The sequence below is a fragment of the Eschrichtius robustus genome, chromosome 6 (genome assembly GCF_028021215.1).
Source record: "Eschrichtius robustus isolate mEscRob2 chromosome 6, mEscRob2.pri, whole genome shotgun sequence".
NCBI classification, from domain to species: Eukaryota; Metazoa; Chordata; class Mammalia; order Artiodactyla; family Eschrichtiidae; genus Eschrichtius; species Eschrichtius robustus.
This window is the reverse complement of record NC_090829.1, coordinates 51952392-51971865: the sequence shown is the minus strand read 5'-3', so window position 1 is coordinate 51971865 and position 19474 is coordinate 51952392. Positions and strand designations below refer to the sequence as shown.

The 19474-nt window shown below is 40.6% G+C and overlaps 1 protein-coding gene across 4 annotated transcripts in view; it reads right to left on the bottom strand.

Annotated features, from left to right (window-relative positions):
• Positions 1-19474, bottom strand: part of FNDC3B (fibronectin type III domain containing 3B) — a 348693-nt gene that overhangs the window by 235439 nt on the left and 93780 nt on the right. For all 4 annotated transcript variants that reach the window (XM_068546247.1, XM_068546249.1, XM_068546251.1 and 1 more), the window contains one exon: positions 11215-11290. In XM_068546247.1, the coding sequence (XP_068402348.1) occupies positions 11215-11290 (76 nt within the window). The remainder of the gene's footprint in view (positions 1-11214; positions 11291-19474) is intronic.

Below are 19474 nucleotides of genomic sequence, written 5' to 3'. Positions count from 1 at the left end.
AAGATGTTATATCTGAATTATGGAACACTTCCATTTTAACTCAGACACAAAAAGACCTGAAGAGTTTTCAACACTTCAACTTTTCTCTCCAATTGCTAAAGGGGGTTGGGGAGTTATATCCAGCCACACAAGAAATGTGGGTATATGCAAAGAACCCCGAACCAGGAGTCATAAGGGAAAGTCGCTGATGTGGGCAGTTTTTTTGTTTTGTTTTGTTTTAAATAAATTTATTTATTTATTTATTTTTAGCTGCGTTGGGTCTTTGTTGCTGAGCACGGGCTTTCTCTAGTTGCGGCGAGTGGGTGCTACTCTTTGTTGCGGTGCGCGGGCTTCTCATTGCGGTGGCTTCTCTTTGTCGCGGAGCATGGGCTCTAGGCGCGCAGGCTTCAGTAGTTGTGGCTCACAGGCTCTAGAGCACAGGCTCAGAAGTTGCGGCGCACGGGCTTAGTTGCTCCGCCGCATGTGGGATCTTGCCAGACCAGGACTCAAACCCGTTTCCCCTGCATTGGCAGGCGGATTCTTAACCACTGCGCCACCAGGGACGTCCCTGTGGGCAGTTTTGAGGCCAGTTTTCTCCATATTTAGATGAGTCCAGAAAGAAGTATTAAAACACACTCCCCTTTTACCCAACTGTCTTCATATCCTCAAAAAATAGTGTGCAAAATACCTTCCAAGTCACTGAAAACTCTCCTCCAAGAAGCAGTACCCAAGCTGATGAGCAGAAAAAACGCACTTACTTAAAGGAAAAAAAAAGTTTGCTCTTTTTTATCCTTTTTTGTTAATCCTAATGCTTGTCCAATTAGGACAGAGTGAATACAAAATGTTTAGTTTGTAAACTATTGTTTACACTGTAGGACAAACATTTTTCTAAAGGACCGGATTCCACCTATCTTAGGGAAACACAACATCTAGTGCATAGCTCACTCCCTCTCTTCAGTGTGTGTCCCACTGGTCAGCAAGTCATGACTATCTCCTAAACATCTCAAATTTCTGTTCCTGCTTCCACACCCTCCACCAATGCCCTCACCCAGGCTCTCTTCGCCTCCTGCCTGCCAACTCCATTTACTTCAGTAACCAGACTCGTTTACAATTTAAAGTGTACTCTTTCTATGCCTGGGTCTGACATGGAGTTTACTGCTACAGATAAATGCTATAATTTTTAACTGCACAAAAACAATAAAATACTAATGAACAATCTAAATTACTTGCTAATAACATAAAAGATAAAGCTGGTCTATCTTTCACTATTAAATAGCCTTAAAAATATTTTCCAAGGTGTTCCCAGCCCACTCCTCACAAAAGAAAAAAATTATCAAAAGAAGGGATATAATGATCACTCCCTCATGCTTTTTACAAGTAAGGGAGCTAACCAATATAGTGGACTTCTTCAGAATTACTGTGTTTTTGGAAACAAACTCACACCTGCATTCATTATCTTAATTTGAGGAACGGAGAGTAAAAATAACCAAACTTAATTACTTAAGTACAGTAACAAAAACAAAAAATTACCTCTGTGAATTAACTATGAGACTTTTCCATGATTTTGACATGATTTTTTAGCAGTAAATCAGGAAATGACTTTCCTCTTTTCTGAGCATCTAGGAGGTGCTGGATAGGCACTGGGATACAAAGATCACTAAGATTTGACCCCGACCCTTGAAGAACCCTTTACAGACTTCTTTAAAGACACCTCTAACATGAAATTTTCCATTTCAAATTGTAAGTGTAAAACACAAAGGTAAAAAATACAGAAAGAATAAAGCAAGAACTAAAAGATTATAAGCTGTGAAATAAAATGTGGTGGACAATCGAGGTAATGTGACAATTAGCTCTTTGGAATTATCTGTCATGCAAAGATCTGTGACATTTAAGGAACGCCAAGCAGTGGTACCCTCAGAAATGACATTTTAACCACTGCTGAACAAGCGTGCAAGACAAAAATGGCACAGAAGCTAAACTCCCACTGCATAATTTTTAAACATATTATGAAGCAGTACGACTAAAATGTGAAGACATCTGAAAACTCCTAACCAATACCTCAAGTTCACAGAGTCTTTCCTGAAACGCTTTAAACTGACAAGTAACAAAAATAAAGGTGGTTCAATGTCTAGCCATAATGGAGACTGGGAGCCTAATAATGGTTCCTATTTATTGGACCCTTACATTGCCTTAGAAACTGTTCTAAGTGCTTTCTACCCAATATGTCATTTAATCCCCATAGCAATTCTTTAAGACCGATATTATTATTCCAATTCTACAGATTAGGTGTAGGTGTAGAGAAGTAACTGCTTTTACGACACACATCTAACATGCAGGGGACTTCTAGGCCAGCCAATCTTACTCAAAAACCCATAATGATCTTACCAATATGCCTTACTGCCTCTTCAGTACTGCCTAAGAGCAGGACACATTAAATAAAGATTAAAAGAAGTATGGAATTTAATTGAAATGTGAACGACAAGGCCTAAAGGAGGGAAGGCATACCCATAGGAACTACTTTATAGGCCTGTCTGAATATGGCCTCTCAGGCATAGTGTGAGAGTTAACAGCTTATCATCCAAAATAAAAGCAACAACTGAAGCTTCACTACAACAAAACTTACTTTAAATGCATGAAACAGTGGAACCACTGTTTTATCCACAATCCTTTATCTGAACAATACATACATCCCCATAAACCTTCATCTGAAATGTCTGAAATGTTGCTATCACCATCAACCCATGAAAGCAAGCTTACTGTTAAGTAGGCAATGAAATGGAGGCTCGAACTTTGACTGATAACCAAGTCATTGCCCACAACTGGTCATGGCATCTCTTTAGAACAAAAATAATCAGCAAAGCTGTGTACATTACTAGATGATGATGATGATGATGATGAGGCTAGTACTTACAATGGAATGTCTCACAACCTCACTGGATAGGTATTCCCACTATCCCCATTTTAAGAGAGGAAAGAAACTGAAGCTAAGAGTTTAACCATTATCTAGCGAACAACCAGGGATTCTCACTACAGAGCCTTTACTCTTAGAACATAACCTTTATAACTTCTAACAATTAAATCACTCAAGCTTTACTTGAAGAAAAAGGCCAAAGAAAGTCTGACAATATAATTTTGTGTACAGTTTTTGTCCTAATTATGGATATGTAACAATAGCTAAAAACAATCGAGATAAATGGGAAGGGTAGAAAGCAGCAGACACACTGGATATTTTCCCTTGAGAGGGACTTCACACCACCTCGTGGGAAGCAGCATGGTTTCACACTGATGTAACCCAGTCTCAGGACATTACTCAGTCCCAGCACGATGACAGCCACACTTATAATCACAGACTTTCCTCTCACCCCCTCCATAAACTGGACTTTCTGCTCTGGGCCCATCAGTACTCACTGACCCTCATGGAGACTATTCTGGTGGTAAACTTCCAGTTACTCGGCAGCAAGCTATTGTCTGAAAGGGGGCCTATCAGGTCAGCATTCAGAACTCCTGTTTGCACAAACAGCTATGCATGTCCATGTATGAGAAAAAAGGCAAATCATCATGCCCAAAATAAGGCTCTCAAGCATTTCAGAGATCAGGTATTCTCCAAAATGCTAAAAGTGATTTTTCACCAACATTTAATCAATATTACACACACACAGGTAAGAGACTGATTTGTCCCAAATCTAATATTTAAGTTATAAAGTGAGCTGGCAAGTTGGTGGAATAATTCAGATATTCCTAGAAACTCAGATTCTCTCAGCCTAGAGCCTCACTGGAAACTTATGTACTAAGTCTTACCAAATATAGCTTTGGATCAGTCAGAAAGATGGGCAGGACACTGGGGCTAGCCTGGGCAAAAGACTTGGTATTTTCGATTCTAAAAGATTTTCTCAAGTGAGGCCTTAACTGTTCACAGTAACATTTCAGATTAGCGATCCTTCACAAACCCCCAAATGCAAAAGGAATTGACTTTCAAAGCAGTTTCTTGTGTAGAAAAAGAAGCTCTCAAAATAAGAAAATTGTAACAGGAAAAAATCTTTTGCCTTATAATACAGACTTTCCGTAAGTAATTACATACAGTCAAATAACAATCAATTACATATTCAATGTAATGAAAGTTTGCAAAGATTCTAAACTATTTAAAGGCAGTCATAGGACAGTAAGTTCACTTTCAAATCACCCAAATAGTTTGGATAAAAGACTTGTTTGCAAATTTAAGCCAGGGCAAGGGTTCAATCACTCTTAGGAGACAGACTTCATTTGCAACAGGTCCTCTTCCTTGGTTGTAAGCCAGTAAAACAGGAATTTCTCACTTATATGCAGAGTTTTCTTTAAAGGCATAGACCATATAGAAGCTTTGCTTGTGAAATGATAGTCTACCTCAGCTTGCAAGCCCTACCTATGACATCACTCAAGTCATTTCTCAATCAACAAAGCAAGAGACAACGAGAGTCCACTAGGACCTCTCATAAAATTCTTAGAAAGAATGACAGGTCGGTGTTTTAATGTGCCAAACAAGTCTAATAAATGCACTTAAAGTACCCAATGAGAAAAAAAAGTAACTTTAAGTTCCCAGTGACAGTCTGGATTCTGAATATGGCGGGGAGCGGGGTGGGAGACAAACGAGGAGATTCAAAAATGTGGACCGGCTCTCAATGGTGTCATTCACAGGGGCCTGTGAGCAGAGCATGCTGTTCATCAATGATACGGTTCCCACACTCAGTGGGGCAGGGGGACTTAGACACAGAGCTGAAGAAGGCTTAAGGAGAGTAAGCAGGAGAGGGAGAAAGTTTCACACTCTAACAGAACCCAAACTACAGCCATCTCAGAGTAAGGCTCTCCTCAAGTTTCCCTCCTGCCACACATTCTGCTGTCATTTCAAGGTCTCTACTCACTTACCACAAATTAGCCGAGTAAATAATCTTTTTAAAGATGTCTAGATTATTCTGGACAAAAAACATTAGTAATCAAATATCTTTAAATATTATTCTTTATTAGGGTAATGGTGATTCCCAAGCATTTCACTTTAACCTGTTTTTTGCTGTTATCACCAGGACATTCACCTGTTTTCTTCAGGCTCATGATCTGAAATATGTCTTGAAAGACAAAAATTGCGGCATTAATACTGGTCAATATGAAAGTTCTTTAGACTTACACGTGTTTTTTTTTAAAGGAAACTGATTAGCTTTAATTGTAATATGATTTGAAATTTGAAAGTTCTTCTATAGAGATTTTAAAGGCCCCTAAAAGCACTTAACTAAATATCTTTAAGTTCCCGGCACAATAGTAAAAGTTAAAAGAAAAATCATCACATCTGATGTAACGCCAGAGCTAGTCAAGGGCCTAGTGGTCAGTAATTATTGTCAGGCTGTGTGGCTGGAGGTATTGGTAGGGTGGAGGATACACTGTTTCCTGTCACAACTGAACTCACAGTCTAATTCAAGGGCTAAGGAAAGGTTTACACATATAACCAGATAGTTACATGCAGTGCTACCTCCACCTGCTCCTCCAGGAACGCAGAGAAAGGTCAGAATGGACTGAAATGGCCCGGGGGGAAGGGGGGAACCCCTGCTGAAGGAGAGAGCCCTAGAGCTTAAAGGAAGAGTGGTATTTGTTTTGGCTGAAGCGTTTTACAGGGAGCAGAGAACTGGCCCAGATAAAAAGATGGCATGCGTGGGCAGGAAGGAAGGCTGCACTGCCAGCACCTCAGCCCAGACACGGATATGAAAATAACGGGAGAGACCTGCAGCTGCCCTCTATTAATTCCTGAATTTCACCAGAGGAAAAAATTCAGATTGATCGCTAAGATTCTTTTTTCCCTAACAATTAGCTCTTTATACACTTCCACCTGGCCTAGGAAAGAAAAATCTTTTGTCTAGGATGCCATAGGTATAGTGCTGCCTCCAAGTAAGAATAAACGATGACCTTCTGTGGCCCCTTCAAGACCTATGATTCATGTTTCATGGAAATATTGAGAAATATTCCATTAGAAATGAATCTGCTTTCACAGCATATTGTATGTTTCCTGTGTTTTTCTTCCTTCATTATCACCAAGGACATTCCCATGAAAACAAAATCTTGTTTTTTCCCCAGAGTAACCATATGCTTTACATTGATTTGCTCTGAATTTCCAGACTGCCTTTTCATGGCACCACAATGAGCTTCTGGGGTCTTTCTAGTGACGTCATAAATGTCCTATAGAGAAAATTATTAGGCTGACAAATTCGACTACAAGCAGAGGGGGTTGACCTCACATGGTATAATTTCAAAGTTTCCAGGAAGGCCTGCAACCAGCCCCACTCCCTCCCCCTAACCCCACCCCCCAGCCCCCAGCAATTCTTACTGTGCTGGCTAGTGCTGAAATAGCAAAGCTATCAAGCTGACAGTTTCAACCACGGTGTAAGCAATGGGGATGACTTCAAACTTTCCCGGAAGGCCACCACCACCAATCGCCGCGCTCTCCTTCCCCGCCGAAAAACACACCTCCCCATCTGCTGGCTGGTGTTGAAAAAGCACAACTAGAGCTTCATTCTCTTAACTTTAATCTTTAGTAAAATACAAATGCATCTTTTACAAGTTGCCATTACAATATGACTCAATTTCAGATCCTTTCCTAACCAGTCCTCTACCATTGTACCCGTCCTCTTCCAGCAACTGAAGCTGGAAGCCCCACCTAGAAGCTCAGCCCACCCCGACTCTGGGCCCAATCCTGACTCTGGACAGAGATAATTTAAGGACTTCTAAATCAATACTCCCTGTATCAAACTATCCTGCTCTCACTTCTGTGAACAGGGTACCTGTCTTATTCCAAAGACCCCGTCTCCACCATCCACTTTTGCTCTGCAAACCATCTCTATCTCATTCTGGTCACCTGAGTACTCACCTAGCATCCTTCCCAGAATCCTGTTACTCCAGGAATAGGAACCCATCTTGCTCTTGTCACGTGCCCAAGAAAATGGAGTCGATCTGAGTTCATGATTCCCTGACGTAAAGCCACGGAGCAAGGCAATAAAGAGCTCTGCTGTTTCTCACTAGATGACTTTATTTATTTATTTTTTAACATCTTTATTGGCGTATAATTGCTTTACAATGCTGTGTTAGTTTCTGCTGTATAACAAAGTGAATCAGCTATACATATACATATATCCCCATATCCCCTCCCTCTTGTGACTCCCTCCTACCCACCCTATCCCACCCCTCTAGGTGGTCAGAAAGCACCGAGCTGATCTCCCTGTGCTATGCGGCTGCTTCCCACTAGCTATCTATTTTACATTTGGTAGTATATATAAGTCCATGCCACGCTCTCACTTTGTCCCAGCCTACCCTTCCCCCTCCCCATGTCCTCGAGTCCATTCTCTACGTCCGCATCTTTATTCCTGTCCTGCCCCCAGGTTCTTCATAACCATTTATTTTTTTAGATTCCCTATATATGTGTTAGCATACGGTATTTGTTTTTCTCTTTCTGACTTACTTCACTCTGTATGACAGACTCTAGGTCCATCCACCTCACTACAAATGACTCAATTTCATTTCTTTTTATGGTTGAGTAATATTCCATTGTATATATGTGCCACATCTTCTTTATCCATTCATCTGTCGATGGACACTTAGGTTGCTTCCATGTCCTGGCTATTGTAAATAGAGCTGCAATGAACATTGTGGTACATGACTCTTTTTGAATTATGCTTTTCTCCAGGTATATGCCCAACAGTGGGATTGCTGGGTCATATAGTAATTCTATTTTTAGTTTTTTAAGGAACCTCCATACTGTTCTACATAGTGGCTGTATCAATTTACATTCCCACCAACAGTGCAAGAGGGTTGGTTCCCTTTTCTCCACACCCTCTCCAGCACTTATTGTTTGTAGATTTTTTGGTGATGGCCATTCTGACCAGTGTGAGGTGATACCCCATTGTAGTTTTGATTTGCATTTCTCTACTGATTAGTGATGTTGAGCATTCTTTCATGTGTTTGTTGGCAATCTATATATCTTCTTTGGAGAAATGTCTATTTAGGTCTTCGGCCCATTTTTGGATTGGGTTGTTTTTTTGATATTGAGCTTCATGAGCTGCTTGTAAATTTTGGAGATGAATCCTTTGTCCCTTGATTCATTTGCAAATATTTTCTCCCATTCTGAGGGTTGTCTTTTTGTCTTGTTTATGGTTTCCTTTGCTGTGCAAAAGCTTTTAAGTTTCATTAGGTCCCATTTATTTTTGTTTTTATTTCCATTTCTCTAGGAGGTGGGTCAAAAAGGATCTTGCTGTGATTTACATCATAAAGTGTTCTGCCTATGTTTTCCTCTAAGAGTTTTATAGTGTCTGGCCTTACATTGAGGTCTTTAATCCATTTTGAGTTTATTTTTGTGTATGGTGTTAGGGAGTGTTCTAATTTCATTCTTTTACATGTAGCTGCTCTATATGACTTTAGATGTGTGAATTAGCCTCTACAGGTCTCAGCTTCCTCATGTGTATCTGTCATACCCATTCAATGAGAGAATACATAAGGCTAAGAGTTGAATAAATATTAGCAATAATAGGGATGTTAATCACAGTGAAAGGATAGTAACAACTTGTGTTGGAATTTATAAACATATTGCCTATTCCCACATTCTATGTTGATATGCTCTACCTACCTGGAGTGAAGCATTCACTAACTCACACTGGAACTCAGATGAAGGGGGGAATGAGAGCACCTGGGCTGAGTGGCTGTCTGTTATGCATGAGTGGCCAACAATGGGTCTGGACTGTGGTTCCTTCCAGTTCCTGCAGTTGATCCTGTTGTTCCAGGGCCTCCCAAGCCCTAGCAAACCACTTGGGGTTCCAGGTCACCCTCACCCTGTCCTGTGTCATTTCAATTAGTTGGGCCAGGTACCAACATGTCCAAATAAAGATAACCACAGTACCTCGGTGTTCAGAAGAGAACAAAGAATAGGAAGGCTCAGTAAGCCAAAGATAAATGGCTCTACAATTCTTCTTTAGTCAATGGCATTTTTTTAAATCACTGAAAGGGGTGTTAGTGTCACTTATCTCCAAGTACCATCATGAATAAATACAAAGTTTCCATTGTGGACAGAGCAATATACTTGCTAAATTCCCTGCAGAGTATACCAGTTACGAATTGGACCCACAAAAAGTGAGGAAGAGGCTAACTAGACGAACACACACACACACTCTTCAGACACCAAAAGTAGAAGCAGTTGGCATTGAAAAAGTGGATTTTATATATGTTGATCCATTCAGCAATTTGCTTTTATAGATTCTATTACACATACTCAGTTGTAGAGTCTTCTAGCCAATGCATAGGGTTCCAATGTTACCATGACCAGAAGCTCAACTATTCTCTTACTGAACTGGAAATATCAGCTTCATTCTATGTAGGTAAAATAACTTTTCATCTAGTTTTACTAGTGTGTTTTTTTTTTTTTTAAGATACAGAGTGAATTTTGAGGTTTTATTTGTTGATAATATCTGTTACAGTTCTACAAGTAGGTAGAAGATTCTGTAACTCATACTATTTTAAAATATTTTTCTCTCTTCTTTTACCTGAAGTTCCTTTGTGTGATCTATCACCGAAGACTAGGTTTGGTTTTTAAATGGTTTAGAACACCAAGATCAATTTCAGGGACACAATGAATGCAATCAGAAAAAATCATTAATGAAATGGTTAAATCATTTCAGATTAACTGCAATTAAAACCCACTAGGATTCTAGCCTAATGAGTTTTAATTTTTTTTCCTAAATTTTTGTTCTTATAGTTTCAAAAACAAGTAATGAAACGACACAGCAGCACACTCTGCTATTATGCAAAACAATGGGAAGATCAACTTTTTCCATGCAGCTCATTATGGAAAACTAAAACTAAAGGGCATTTTCCTTCATTTTCTTTATATATTGGTGAGCAAGCCCAAGTATTAAAATAAGACCTCTGGTCAGATTCCAGTCTAATCAATAACCTAGTACTGAACTCAATTACAGGCCAATTTACCATTTGCCCCATAATCCCAATCACTGCCAAAAAGAGCTGTCACACAGTGCCCTCCAACACAGCAGTATTTATAGACTAACTCCATATCTGGATTGATCTTCCTACACAGAACCCCACATGGATCAGAGTACCTAAGCGTCTTTCTTTCCTTAGTGAGCTATAGAGAAGAGGCACCGGTGTTACACAAACTAGAAATTCACTGAAATGCCGTAGGAGCAGTACTTAAAGAACTACACCCAAGGAGCCTCACCTGCTCCTGGAGCTTATTGAGATAACCAGATTCTGGACTCTGAGCTGATGCTGTACTGGAATAAAGCTTCTGCAGACCTTAGGAGGGGGTACCTTGCATATGGGAGAGACACGAATTATGAGGGCCGAGGGTGGACTGCGGTGGGCAGCTTTCTGAAAGTTGGCTGCTGGTATTCATACTCTGTGTCATCCCCTTTCTGGAGCGGGCTGGACATACCACTCCCTCTTGCCCTTTAGTTGCTGCTCCGATGACGCTGCCATAATGTAAGCGCCCCCACGGAGAGGCCACTTAGCAAGGAACAGAGGGAAGCCGCCTGCCACTAGCCCACAAAAAAAACTAAATCCTGCCAACAACCACTTAGGCGAGCCTGGAAACAGACTGACACTCAGACATGCCTTACGGTGACTGTAGCTCTATCTAGCCCACACCTGGAGTTTAGCATTTTGAGAGGCCCAGAGCCATAGGACACAGCTAAGCTGTGCCTAAATTCCTGACCCACAGAAACTGTAGACAAGAACTGTTTTAAGCTACTAAATTTGAGTAATTTGTTACTCAGTAATAAATAACAGATATTTAATACATATTTTTACCTCTAAAAGCATCATTTGGATAGCATCACAATATGTATTTGAAACTTTTACCTAATTTGAAAAAGTACTTGCTGTTCTCATCTGGAATTTTAAGCTCTCTTAAAAGTCTCTGCATTTTTCAGGACTACCAAATTCCGAAATATATGAATACAATGCAAGCTTTCCCAAGTTAATTTAATTCACTTAAAAGTCAATAGAATACTCAAGATATTTAACTTTGTCACTTATATATCACAGGCCCACATCAGCATTAAGGAGCCCTTAATAAAAGCAAAAAAAAAAAAAAAAAAATCCAAGATAAATTTTACTTCTAGAAAATCACATGCAGACTCAGAGATAAACTCTACTTCCATAAAATAATAAATAAAGGAAAACTTCTTTGATTAGAAAGCTTACAAAAAACTTCCTTACCTTGAATGCACTGAAGTGTTCCATCCTCCGCTCTTATTGTAAAAGTCTCACCTGGATTAACTTGAACGAGAATAACCTGCCAAAATAACACAGTAATTTCAATTTAATACTAGAACATCCGGGGATTTCTCTTCAACGATTTCATTACCTAAATTTATGTACTAGACAAGAAGTATGTGGCACAGAATCTTGTATAAACACAAAACTTAGGATATGCCTTAGATCTGGTTCAAATTTGAGGGGAGTAAGTTCATGCATTTGAATTTAGCTAAGTGAATTCTCCTGTGTTGCTTATGCTATGTAACTAAAAAAAAAAAAAAACCCCAATGTTAAGATACTTTTTCTTTCAGACAATTCCTTTTTTTCTTTCACTAAATCAGAAACAACAATTAAAGAAGAAAAAAGACCAGAAACTATAACTTGCAAAGGAAAACTGAACACAGAAATGAGTTTCTGATCTAACACTGTTGCATACCATTCCCAAGTATCTATTACTGACCTGAGTCTACTGTGTAACAATAGAAAGCAATTTATAAGAAAAATGTTTGGGGGGGAAAAAAAAAGCGTGTATAGAACCTGGAAATAACAATGAACAGTATAAAATAAATATTACAAACAAGACCCATCAAACACTCAAATTTTCGAATCTATTACCTAAATGTCAGTGTTTTAGTCATATAACATAGATATTTAGTTATCAGAAGACAACTTCCGAAAAGACTAAACCACGGATGCCACGGCAAAGTATGTTCTTTTAAGAACCTCAGTTTTAAGTTCCAATCTCATTTAGTTCCTTTAGATAACAAAAGTAAAAAAAATCACTAATTTATATCTAAATATAATTTAAAGGACATAACAAAGCTTAAAAAACTGTAGTTAAAAATTACTATGTGCGAGACTAACACTATTAAAATAATGACTATATATTTCTAGAAATTGGAAGGATGTCAGTGTCACATTCATCTTATAGTTCTTAGAGCAAGCCTTGCTCCTCCCTGCCTCAAAACCATCAAGCATACTGTTCCCTCTGTCTGCAATGCTCTCTCTGCACTCCTTCATCTCTGCCCACCTTATTCCTTCCTCAACCAGCTAACGCCCATTCATCCTTGCCAGATTAAGAAGTGGTATTTGACTCTCAGGACAGGCCAGGTCTTGCACTATGTGTTCTCAAAAAACAAACGAACAAAACTCTACTCCTTCCTAAAATTTACAATTGCAATTAATTAACTAAGGAATTATTTTTGTGTCAGTCTTTCCTTTAATCTAGGCTCTCTAAGGGCAAGATCTGACACAGAATAAGTGCTCAAGAAATACATTTACTGGGCAGATTGGTTCAACATGGCAGAATAGAAGGACATGCTCTCACTCCCTCTTGCGAGAACAATGGAATCACAACTAACTGCTGAACAATCATCGACAAGAAGACACTGGAACTCACCAAAAAAGATACCCCACATCCAAAGACAAAGGAGAAGCCACAATGAGACGGTAGGAGGGGCGCAATCACAATAAAATCAAATCCCATGACTGCTAGGTGGGTGACTCACAAACTGTAGAACACGTACACCACAGAAGTCCACCCACTGGAGTGAAGGTTCTGAGCCCCAGGTCAGGCTTCCCAACCTGAGGGTCCAGCAACAGGAGGAGGAATTCCTAGAGAATCAGACTTTGAAGGCTGGGGTGATTTGACTGCAAGACTTCGACAGGACTGGGGGAAACAGAGACTCCACTCTTGGAGGGCACACACAAAGTAGTGTGTGCTTCGGGACCCACGGGAAGGAGCAGTAGCCCCATAGGAGACTGAAACAGACCTACCCGCTAGTGTTGGGGGGTCTCCTGCAGAGGCGGGGGGTGGCTCTGTCTCACCATGAGGACAAGGACACTGGCAGCAGAAATTCTGTGAAGTACTCCTTGGCATGCGCCCTCACAGAGTCCGCCATTAGCCCCGCCAAAGAGCCCGGGTAGGCTCCAGTGTTGGGTCACCTCAGACCAAACAACCAACAGGGAGGAGACCCAGCCCCACCCATCAGCAGGCAAGCGTTTTACTGAGCTCTGCCCACTAGAGCAACACGCAGCTCTACCCACCACCAGTCCCTCCCATCAGGAAACTTGCACAAGCCTCTTAGATAGCCTCATGCACCAGAGGGCAGACAGCAGAAGCAAGAACTACACTTCTGCAGCCTGTGGAACAAAAACCACGTTCACAGAAAGACAGACAAGATGAAAACGAAGAAGGCTATGTACCAGATGAAGGAACAAGATAAAAACACAGAAAAACAACTAAATGAAGTGGAGATAGGCAACCTTCCAGGGAAAGAATTCAGAATAATGATAGTGAAGATGATCCAGGACCTCGGAAAAAGAATGGAGGCAAAGATCGAGAAGATGCAAGAAATGTTTAACAAAGACCTAGAAGAATTAAAGAACAAACAAACAGAGATGAACAATACAAGAATTGAAATGAAAAATACACTAGAAGGAATCAATAGCAGAATAACTGAGGCAGAAGAATGGATAAGTGACCTGGAAGACAGAATGGTGGAATTCACCGCTGCAGAAGAGAATAAAGAAAAAAGAATGAAAAGAAATGAAGACAGCTTAAGAGACCACTGGGACAACATTAAACGCAACAACATTTGCGTTATAGGGGTCCCAGAAGGAGAAGACAGAGAGAAGGGACCAGAGAAAATATTTGAAGAGATTATAGTTAAAAACTTCCCTAACATGGGAAAGGAAACAGCCATCCAAGTCCAGGAAGCACAGAGTGTCCCATACAGGATAAACCCAAGGAGAAACACACCGAGACACATACTAATCAAATTGGCAAAAACAAAGAAAAATTACTGAAAGCAGCAAGAGAAAAATGACAAATAACATACAAGGGAACTCCCATAAGGTGAACAGCTGATTTCTCAGCAGAAACTCTACAAGCCAGAAGGGAGTGGCATGATATACTTAAAGTAATGAAAGGGGAAAACCTACAACCAAGATTACTCTACCAAGCAAGGATCTGATTCAGATTTGATGAAGAAATCAAAAGTTTTACAGACAAACAAAAGCTAAGAGAATTCAGTACCACCAAACCAGCTATACAACAAATGCTAAAGGAACTTCTCTAAGTGGGAAACACAGGAGAAGAAAAGGACCTACAAAAACAAACCCAAAACGATTAAGAAAATGGTAATAGGAACATACATATCAATAATTGCCTTAAACGTGAATGGATTAAATGCTCCAACCAAAAGACACAGGCTTGCTGAATGGATACAAAAACAAGACCCATATATATGCTGTCTACAAGAGACCCACCTCAGACCTAGGGACACACACAGACTGAAAATGAGGGGATGGAAAAAGATATTCCATGCCAATGGAAATCAAAAGAAAGCCGAAGTAGCAATACTCGTATCAGATAAAATAGACTTTAAAATAAAGAATGTTACAAGAGACAAGGAAGGACACTACATAATGATCAAGGGATCAATCCAAGAAGAAGATATAACAATTATAAATATATGCACCCAACATAGGAGCACCTCAATACATAACACAACTGCTAACAGCTATAAAAGAGGAAATCGACAGTAACACAATAATAGTGGGGGACTTTAACACCTCACGTACACCAATGGACAGATCATCCAGACAGAATATAAAGAGGAAACAAAAACTTTAAATGACACAATAGACCAGATAGATTTAATTGATATTTATAGGACATTCCATCCAAAAACAGCAGATTACACCTTCTTCTCAAGTGTGCACGGAACATTCTCCAGGATAGGTCACATCTTGGGTCACAAATCAAGCCTCAGTAAAGTTAAGAAAATTGAAATCATATCAAGCATCTTTTCTGACCACAACACTATGAGATTAGAAATAATTACAGGGAAAAAAACGTAAAAAACACAAACACATGGAGGCTAAACAATATGTTACTAAATAACCAAGAGATCACTGAAGAAATCAAAGAGGAAATCAAAAAATACCTAGAGACAAATGACAATGAAAATACAATGATCAAAAACCTATGGGATGCAGCAAAACCAGTTCTAAGAGGGAAGTTTATAACTATACAAGCCTACCTCAAGAAACAAGAAAAATCTCAAATAAACAACCTAACCTTACACCTAAAGGAACTAGAGAAAGAAGAACAAACAAAACCCAAAGTTAGCAAAGGGAAAGAAATCATAAAGATCAGAGCAGAAATAAATGAAATAGAAACAAAGAAAACAATAGCAAAGATCAATAAAACTAAAAGCTGGTTCTTTGAGAAGATAAACAAAACTGATAAAGCATTAGCCAGACTCATCAAGAAAAAGAGAGGACTCAAATCAATAAAATTAGAAATGAAAAAGGAGAAGTTACAACAGACACCACAGAAATACAAAGCATCCTAAGAGACTACTACAAGCAACTCTATGCCAATAAAATGGACAACCTGTAAGAAATGGACAAATTCTTTTTTTTTTTTTTAGTATTTGTTTATTTATTTATTTATGGCTGTGTTGGGTCTTCGTTTCTGTGCGAGGGCTTTCTCTAGTTGTGGCAAGCGGAGGCCACTCTTCATCGCGGTGCGCGGGCCTCTCGCCATCGCGGCCTCTCCCGTTGCGGAGCACAGGCTCCAGACGCGCAGGCTCAGCAATTGTGGCTCAGGGGCCTAGTTGCTCCGTGGCATGTGGGATCCTCCCAGACCAGGGCTCGAACCCGTGTCCCCTGCATTGGCAGACAGATTCTCAACCACTGCCAACCACCAGGGAAGCCCTGGACAAATTCTTAGAAAGGTATAACCTCCCAAGACTGAACCAGGAAGAAACAGAAAATATGAACAGACCAATCACAAGCACTGAAATTAAAACTGTGATTAAAAATCTTCCAACAAACAAAAGCCCAGGGCCAAATGGATTCACAGGTGAATTCTATCAAACATTTAGAGAAGAGCTAACACCCATCCTCCTCAAAATCTTCCAAAAAATTGCAGCGGAAGGAACACTCCCAAACTCATTCTATGAGGCCACCATCACCCTGATACCAAAACCAGACAAAGATACTACAAAAAAAGAAAATTACAGACCAATATCACTGATGAATATAGATGCAAAAATCCTCAACAAAATACTAGCAAACAGAATCCAACAACACATTAAAAGGATCATACACCATGATCAAGTGGGATTTATCACAGGGATGCAAGAATTCTTCAATATGAACAAATCAATGAATGTGATACACCATATGAACAAACTGAAGAATAAAAACCGTATGATCATCTCAATAGACGCAGAGAAAGCTTTTGACAAAATTCAACACCGATTTATGATAAAAACTCTCCAGAAAGTGGGCATAGAGGGAACCTACCTCAACATAATAAAGGCCATATATGACAAACCCACAGCCAACATCATTCTCAATGGTGAAAAACTGAAAGCATTTCCTCTACGATCAGGAACAAGACAAGGATGTCCACTCTCACCACTCTTATTCAACATAGTTTTGGAAGTCCTAGCCATGGATATCAGAGAAGAAAAAGAAATAAAAGGAATACAAATTGGAAAAGAAGAAGTAAAACTGTCACTGTTTGCATCTGACATGATACTATACATAGAGAATCCTAAAGATGCCACCAGAAAACTACTAGAGCTAATCAATGAATTTGGTAAAGTTGCAGGATACAAAATTAATGCACAGAAATCTCTTGCATTCCTATACACTAATGATGAAAAATCGGAAAGAGAAATTAAGGAAACACTCCCATTTACCACTGCAACGAAAAGAATAAAATACCTAGGAATAAACCTACCTAGGAGGACAAAAGACATGTATGCAGAAAACTGTAAGACACTGATGAAAGAAATTAAAGGTGATACCAACAGATGGAGAGATATACCATGTTCTTGGATTGGAAGAATCAATACTGTCAAAATGACTATACTACCCAAAGCAATCTACAGATTCAATTCAATCCCTATCGAATTACCAATGGCATTTTTTACGGAACTAGAACAAAAAACCTTAAAATTTGCACGGAGACGCAAAAGACCCCAAATAGCCAAAGCAGTCTTGAGGGAAAAAAACGGAGCTGGAGGAATCAGACTCCCTGACTTCAGACTATACTACAAAGCTACAGTAGTCAAGACAATATGGTACTGGCACAAAAACAGAAATATAGATCAATGGAACAGGATAGAAAGCCCAGAGATACACCCACGTACCTATGGTCAACTAATCTATGACAAAGGAGGCAAGGATATACCATGGAGAAGAGACAGTCTCTTCAATAAGTGGTGCTGGGAAAAGTGGACAGCTACATGTAAAAGAATGAAATTAGAACACTCCCTAACCCCATACACAAAAATAAACTCAAAATGGATTCAAGACCTAAATGTAAGACCAGACACTATAAAACTCTTAGAGGAAAACAGGAAGAACACTCTTTGACATAAATCACAGCAAGGTATTTTTTGATCCACCTCCTAGAGTAATGGAAATAAAAAGAAAAATAAACAAATGGGACTTAATGAAACTTAAAAGCTTTTGCACAGCAAAGGAAACCATAAACAAGATGAAAAGACAACCCTCAACATCGGAGAAAATATTTGCAAATGAATTAACAGACAAAGGGTTAATCTCCAAAATATATAAACAACTCTTGCAGCTCAATATTAAAAAAACAAACAACCCAAACCAAAAATGGGCAGAAGACCTAAACAGACATTTCTCCAAAGACATACAGATGGCCAAGAAGCACATGAAAAGCTGCTCACCATCACTAATTATTAGAGAAATGCAAATCAAAACTGCAATGAGTTATCACCTCACACCAGTTAGAATGGGCATCATCAGAAAATCTAGAAGCAGGGGAGGAGCTTCAAGACAGCAGAAGAGTAAGACGTGGAGATCACCTTCCTCCCCACAAATACATCAGAATACATCTGCAAGTGGAACAACTCCTACAGAAAACCTACTGAATGCTGCCAGAAGACCTCAGACCTCCCAAAAGGCAAGAAACTCCCCACGTACCTGGGTAGAGCAAAAGAAAAAAGAAAAAATAGAGACAAAAAAATAGGGACGGGACCTGCACCAGTGGGAGGGAGCTGTGAAGGAGGAAAGGTTTCCACACACTAGGAAGCCCCTTCGCGGGCGGAGACTGAGGGTAGCGGAAGAGGGAAGCTTCGGAGGCACGGAGGAGAGCACAGCAAGAAGGGTGCAGAGCGCACAGCGGAGAGATTCCCGCACAGAGAATCGGTGCCGACCAGCACTCACCAGCCCGAGAGGCTTGTCTGCTCACCTGCCGGGACGGGTGGGGGCTGGGAGCTGAGGCTCGGGCTTTGGAGGTCGGATTGCAGGGAGAGGACTGGGGTTGGCGGCGTGAACACAGCCTGAAGGGGCTAGTGCACCACAGCTAGCCGGGAGGGAGTCCGGGAAAAGGTGTGGAGCTGCCGAAGAGGCAAGAGACATTTTCTTGCCTCTTTGTTTCCTGGTGCACGAGGAGAGGAGTTTAAGAGCGCCGCTTAAAGGAGCTCCAGAGACGGGCATGAGCCGTGGCTATCAGCGCAGACCCCAGAGACGGGCATGAGACACTAAGGCTGCTGCTGCCGCCACCAAGAAGCCTCTGTGCAAGCACAGGTCACTATCCACACCTCCCCTCCCGGGAGCCTGTGCAGCCCGCCACCGCCAGGGTCCCGCGATCCAGGGACAACTTCTCCGGGAGAACACACGGTGCGCCTCAGGCTGGTGCGACGTCACGCTGGCCTCTGCCGCCGCAGGCTCGCCCCGCATCCGTACCCCTCCTTCCCCCCGGCCTGAGTGAGACGGAGCCCCCAAAGCAGCTGCTCCTTTAACCCCGTTCTGTCTGGGCGGGGAACAGACGCCCTCAGGCGACCTACACGCAGAGGCGGGTCCAAATCCAAAGCTGAACCCCAGGAGCTGTGTGAACAAAGAAGAGAAAGAGAAATCTCTCCCAGCAGCCTCAGAAGCAGCGGATTAAAACTCCACAAACAACTTGATGTGCCTGCATCTGTTGAATACCTGAATAGACAACGAATCATCCCAAATTCAGGAGGTGGACTTTGGGAGCAGGATATATTAATTTTTCCCCTTTTCCTTTTTTTTTGTGAGTGTATATGTACATGCTTCTGGGTGAGATTTTGTCTGTATAGCTTTGCTTTATAATAGCTTTATTTTACTTCACTATATTATAGCCTCTTTCTTTCTTTCTATTTTTTCTCCCTTTTACTCTGAGCCGTGTGGACGAAAGGCA